Source organism: Syngnathoides biaculeatus, chromosome 14, assembly GCF_019802595.1.
Source record: "Syngnathoides biaculeatus isolate LvHL_M chromosome 14, ASM1980259v1, whole genome shotgun sequence".
NCBI lineage: Eukaryota > Metazoa > Chordata > Actinopteri > Syngnathiformes > Syngnathidae > Syngnathoides > Syngnathoides biaculeatus.
The window spans coordinates 7,913,825-7,919,950 of NC_084653.1; the positions used below are offsets into that span (position 1 = coordinate 7,913,825).

Here is a 6,126-nt window from a genome sequence, read left to right on the forward strand (position 1 = left end):
TTCCTTGGCCATGGTTGTCAGGCGATCAAGTGTGAATGCATCCTCCTCCTCTTTCTCAACACTTGTCTCCGCTTCTACCTCTTCAGCACAAAAGAGCCACACTGGTAGCATGGAACAAAAGGCATGTAAAAAAGGCAAGTAGAACGCATTCTGTACTGTAGAGGATACTTGGCAATGGAGTACACTGATTGACTTTCAGCGAACTGCACAGAGCTTGGGTCAGCTCATCTGGTAGTAGGCCATATTTTTCTTTTTATAAGAAAACATTTATAATCTGTCCTTGTTAAAGCGGAAGAAAACGGATGGAGGGACATTTACTTATTTATTTCTCAAATGTTTTGACCTAATACAGGTTTTGATCTTTGGTTTAATTCTGGAATGCAATAGTGTGCTTTTTTTTTTTTTAAACTCCACAAAGGTTTGAATTTTGAGAGTGTTTTGTCATATACCAGCGGCATAGGGGCGGACCCAAATGCAGGACTTCCAGGCAACGCCATAAGCCGCGGCACAAAAATTCATACCTCGGGGCAATTTAGTGTCCAATTAACGTTGCATGTTTTTAGAATGTGGGAGAAAACCCAGGCAGACACGGGGAGAACATGCAAACTCCACACAGGCGGGTCCGGGATTTAACCCGGGACCTCAGATCTGTGACACCAATGCTTTCCAGCTGACCCACTGTGCTGCACATGCACTCCTGTTAAAAAAAAAAAATCTTTATTTCTTATTCTTATTATTATTTATTCTCAGGATGTAGTGTTGTGTTTGAGGCAGTGCAGTAGATTGCAGTTGATAGTGTTACTTCCTTCCACAATTTGTCAGCCTTGAACAAAATGAAGACAAGATCTCGTGTTGAAAAAGTTTCCTGGAAAAAAATGTTTCCAAAAAATGAATTGTAAATATGACTTAATTTAAAAAAAATATGAATTTATTCTGACAAAAATATCTTTATTGTCATTATTATTATGATAGTCTTAAAATAACTGCAGTCTAGAAAAACAAGAATACACTTAAATTGTGTTTGTGTTCAATGTTTCAGTTTAGTACTTTTTTATTGAAAAAATTAAAACACTCAAATCTGACTATTATTAAAATACAAATCTTTTCTAGAACATGCAGAATGTTTTTTTATGTATATATATTTATTATTTCATTCAAAGAAAGACTCAAACTGTTTTTAGCAATGTTTACTTTTTGCTAGAAAAAATATAAACATACACTCCCACAATTACACTTCTCAAATACTGTTACTAATTTATTGCTCAAAAATGCTCACTTTCCTTAAAAACATTTTTTTTCTACAAAAAAAAAACTCGGAAGAGTACAAAAAAAAAAAAACTTCTCCTTGAAAATTGTAACTCTCCAAAATATTTATTTATTTTACTCTCAGCACAAAAGCACTCACTTGTTTCCAGTGGTTCTCAAAGACCATGAGGCAGGTTTCAGGGTCGGCAGTGCACACAGGTGTCTCCTGGGGAATAGAACCACGACCTGAGCGGGCAGTGGGGGCACGCGGCGTCAACCTGCTCAACCAGCTCATCTTCATGCGGACGGACGTGGCGAATATGGCGAAGGAAGATGAGGCGGCTGGGATATTTAAAGGAGGGAGCGGTCCAGGGAGGCGGGGCCACAGTGGTCTCCGTCACTGAGGGTTTTTGTGCAGGAAGTGCTGCAACCTCTCCAGCCGACCCTGTCATCCGGTCTGCAGCGACGACCACTCCATTGGTGCTGTAGACATAACAACACCATAATCATCATTATCGTCGTCATCATCATCGCAGTAGCAGCAGGACTTTAGTCAAGTTTGTATTCACAACTATAGTTTATCATTTATTGCAGGGGTTCCATTTCAGTCGCCCTCGATACAAAAATCAACAAAATAGTGACTTTTTTTATTGAAATTGTTTTTTTAAACTAGCTTTTAACTTATATAACGATTATTATAGAATATCAAAATCTGACCGACCCTTCAGCATGAAACTGATCAGAAGTGTGTAAAGTGTGACGTATATCTGCATTACATCAGCAGCTGCAAGAACCCCAAGATTTCTGTTGTTACCAAACTATGTGTTTTTCCTTGATTTACGCAGACCAGCAGTCGATTAATGTTGTTGATTTCTTGTCATTGTTAAACTTTTCTCATGGAGATCTTGCTGTTGAATCTCAATAAAAGCCTTTTTTTCCTAAGAAGATTAGTTAAGAAATCCACATCAATTCAAACTGGGAAGTGATTGTTACTGTATTTTCACGACTATCAGCCCCACTTAAAAGTCTGACATTTTTTCCAAAATGGATGGGGGCGTCTTATAATGCGGTGCGCTTTATATGTGAACTGACGTCCAAAATTTGTAACTGACTAGGAGCATTTCTTGATGACATGCTACTTATATAGATGAAAAACGAACAGCGTTCAGACTTACAGGTGGAAGAGTGAGCGTGGGCGAGGACACTAAAGACACGCCCCCCAGAATGTATAAATGCAGGTATGTGTTTTGTGCTAAACAACATCGTTTTAGTTAAGACCCCCCAAAATGCCACCAATGAAGAGACACACTTACGAAGCACAGTTTAAACTTTAAGGTATTAGTTAGGCAGAGAACCGTGGGAATCAAGCAGCCGCAATAGAATTCAAGATCAACAAATCCATGGAGCTAAAGTTGAGGAAGCAGGAAAACGAGCTTTGCCAGGTCTAGAAGATGAAGCGGAGTTTCCGCACAAACAAGGCGAGGTGGCCCAAATTTGAAGAGCAACTCAAGCAAGTGATTAATGATCAAAGTCAAACAACCGCTGTGAAAAAAAAAGTGGAGCAAATAATCTCGTGGCTGCTATTATTCCAGGAGGCTTGACGAACCCACTTCAGCTGCTGGACATCGATGTAGACAGGGTGTACAAAGCAAAAATGTGAGCGGCGTGGGAGCAATGATTAGAAATGGCGAACACAGCTCTATTAAAACTGAGCAGCAGCGCCGGGTGAGTTACGCCATAATTTGTGAATGGATTGTGGATGCTTGGGCTAACGTGTCTGCTGTTGTTCAAAAAGCCGACATCATATCTGAGGAGCCATATGGCAACAAGATTGATTCTGACAATGATGACAGGAAACTTGGCATGTCTGAAGGAGAACTTGCCCAACTTGTTGGTCTTGGCCATGTTACAAGTTTGAGTCTTACTGATTGTATGGGGTGGACAAGTGTCTTTATGCAGCTAACGACCTCACACAGGTGCATCTGATTCAGGATAATACATGGAGTAGAGGTGGACTTTTAAAGGAGGACTAAGAAATCTTTGAGGGTCAGAATTCTAGCTGATAAGACAGGTGTTCAAATACTTATTTGCAGCTGTAGCACACAAATAAAATCATTAAAAAAAAAAAATCATAAATTGTGATTGCTGGATTTTTCTTTTTAGATTATATCCTCACAGTGGACATGCACCTACGATGAACATTTTAGACCCCTCCATGATTTCTAAGTGGGAGAACTTTCAATGTAGCAGGGTGTTCAAAAACAGTACTTATTTTCTTCACTGTACATTCTTAAGGGTAAGCATCGTGGAAACCATTGGTTTATGATAAATGTGTATTGGGCTGTGACGTTATCTTTTTATTATGAATGGCCATTTTATTCTGATTCATGAGTCTGGACTACTATTTCAAGTGCTACTAACACCTAAATATACATTTTAAAATAGGTATTGTTATCAAAACTACATATAATATTAATCACTGAGTTTATAACATGAGTCAGAAAAAGTGAGCTGGCAACGTTTTATAAAAGCGCAAAGTTGTGAAAGTATGACTCGACACGATGCACATCCCAGTGGCGGCCATATTTGAATGTGACGTCATGTCCAGACATCAGACTGGTTTCCTGGCAGTGAAAACACGCTGTGCCGCATGCAGTGGCTGATGAACAAGAGCGATTTTTCTGACGTCCCTTCTGAGAAAGAAGCTATTTTTGAGGAAGAAAATATCTCAGAAGTGAGTGAAGTGACCGGGGTTATTTTACCATATTGTTTCGAGCCATATTTAGACGATATGGGGATCACTTCTCCACGACCAAGAGACTCCCCGATAGACACAGACGAGGACGAGGAACCCGATGAAATATTCTAAATGACGCCCATAATTGTTCGATTTCCTAACCTTTTTACAACTCTTGTGTATGTAGTGTACTTAGGAGGACCCAGGAAGTAAATATAATGGATGTTATCAAAATTAATCTAGAGCTATGTGTTCTGGGTGTCTATGTTGCTGTTGTAGTTTTTCCATTCTTTATTCTTCTCTTTTTCTTTTTCATTAATGTGCTATTATTTATTTGCTGACTTTTGTTCTGTGAAGAATCCAGAAAAGGTTATTCGATTTTGTGAGAGTTTCTGGAAAACAATACATTTTTACATTTAGATACTCCTGCAGTCACACTTTGTCTGTTGTAAACCTGACCCCGGCCCTCCATCAGAGAACCGAAAAGTTATGTGGCCCTCACAGGAAAAAGTTTGGGGACCACTGCTCTGAATGCTTCATTTTTTTAAACTACATTGGCTTTTCTGTTTTGTTTTTCAAAGTGACTAACTTGTAACTGCAAAGTTCAGTCCTTTTTGGCAATTCCAAGTCAATGTTAGCATGGAGTGAGGTGAAGTGAAGAGTTGAAGCTGTGAAATGCGCATCAGACGCCTGACACAAAAGGCAGAATGGCTTACCGTTGTGCTCAACAAAAATAATTTGAGCTCTCCCACTCTGATAAAACATCCTGTGTTTATCCACATATTTTCATTTAACTGTGTATTTTCCCTTCCATTTTGAGAGCAAAATTGACAAATTATTTTATTCAAAGATCACGATTTGACTGGGAAACCGCGAACTATTTTCATTGAATGTGTATCCCAGTTTTGTTAACCATCAATTTCTATATGGTTATGTTTGTTTAATGATGAATTTTCTGAAATTATTGACTTTAATTTTAATCCCATTGAAATACATTTAAATGTGTTTTGCCTGGGCCTTCATTATTTTTTTGCCCTGATTTTTAGACAAAGTTAGCATTTACTAAAGAGTTAGCATTTGCGTTTAGCATTAGCACGCTAGCAATTACCAATTTAGGTGGAAAAAACTGAAACTACCATTCAGTTGACACATCATATTATATATACATGACAGATCTAATAGTGTCTTAAAATCACATAAGAACGCACCTGTGTTGGGGTTTTTGTATTTTTTTGGCAGTGATTTTTACAGGACAAACATTGTGTCCGTCTCACCATGTGGTATACATGGACAACCAAATGGTTCCAGGCGGCAGAAATTGGTTCCAGACGCTGAAAATATGTTTTTAGTACTTTTTTTTTTATAGCTGAGGCAGAAATAATTAAGTCAACCAATTTTTGTGGTCCCCTTAACTGACATTTTTTTCACAGCCCTTAATGGGTCTGATGAGTTAATCAGTTTCTAACATTCCATACTACAAAATCAGTAAACGTATGTCTGATTGGGACTTCGTATCTGGCCAATTTCAGTAATAGCCGATACTCAAGGTTGTATTATTGGTATCGTAACTGAAAAGGTTGTATCAAGACGTTCTTATTTGCCGCAACATGAAGTTGTTTCCAGTGATCGGGGGCGGATGAGCCATCAAGAGGAACCGCTAGCAAATCTTTCATCTACCAAGTATTAAGGTTTAAGGTCCATATGTTAACTTTTAAACCATCTTTGCCTTACTTTTGACCAAACAACCTGAAGATGTTAAAGTATTCTTATGAGGGAGGGAAAACAAGTCAGTGCCACTCACCAAAAATCAATGTATCAATCAAATCAAAAGAGGAATACAGGAAAAGACCCTGAAAGGCAAGTTGAAAAAAATTCCAGGAGCAGGGAAGACCTGATACTTCCAAGACGGAATCTCCTTCAAGCAAAAGTGCAAACATGCAGGTGTGTGCGTAGAGAGGGAATGAGCTCCGAGCCGTCCAACGACCTTTGCACCGGAGGGTGGGGCCCAGCTCACTTCTGAAGAGACCAGTGTCAACACAGAGAATAAACTATCAATTGATTTTAGTACCAAGAATTATATATATTACACAATACACATACATGTTATATTATACATCTATTAGAGATGAAAGTGGACTTTCGTG

General features: G+C 38.7%; 1 protein-coding gene across 4 annotated transcripts in view; it reads right to left on the reverse strand.

Annotated features, from left to right (window-relative positions):
• fhip1b (FHF complex subunit HOOK interacting protein 1B) overlaps window positions 1-6,126 on the reverse strand; it is a 44,491-nt gene that overhangs the window by 30,005 nt on the left and 8,360 nt on the right. For all 4 annotated transcript variants that reach the window (XR_009798234.1, XM_061842465.1, XM_061842466.1 and 1 more), the window contains 2 exons: window positions 1,557-1,728; window positions 1,406-1,471 (listed from right to left, as the gene is read on the reverse strand). Coding sequence is in view for 3 of the 4 variants with exons in the window: in XM_061842465.1 (XP_061698449.1) it covers window positions 1,406-1,471; window positions 1,557-1,697 (207 nt within the window). In the remaining variant the exon portion in view is untranslated. The remainder of the gene's footprint in view (window positions 1-1,405; window positions 1,472-1,556; window positions 1,729-6,126) is intronic.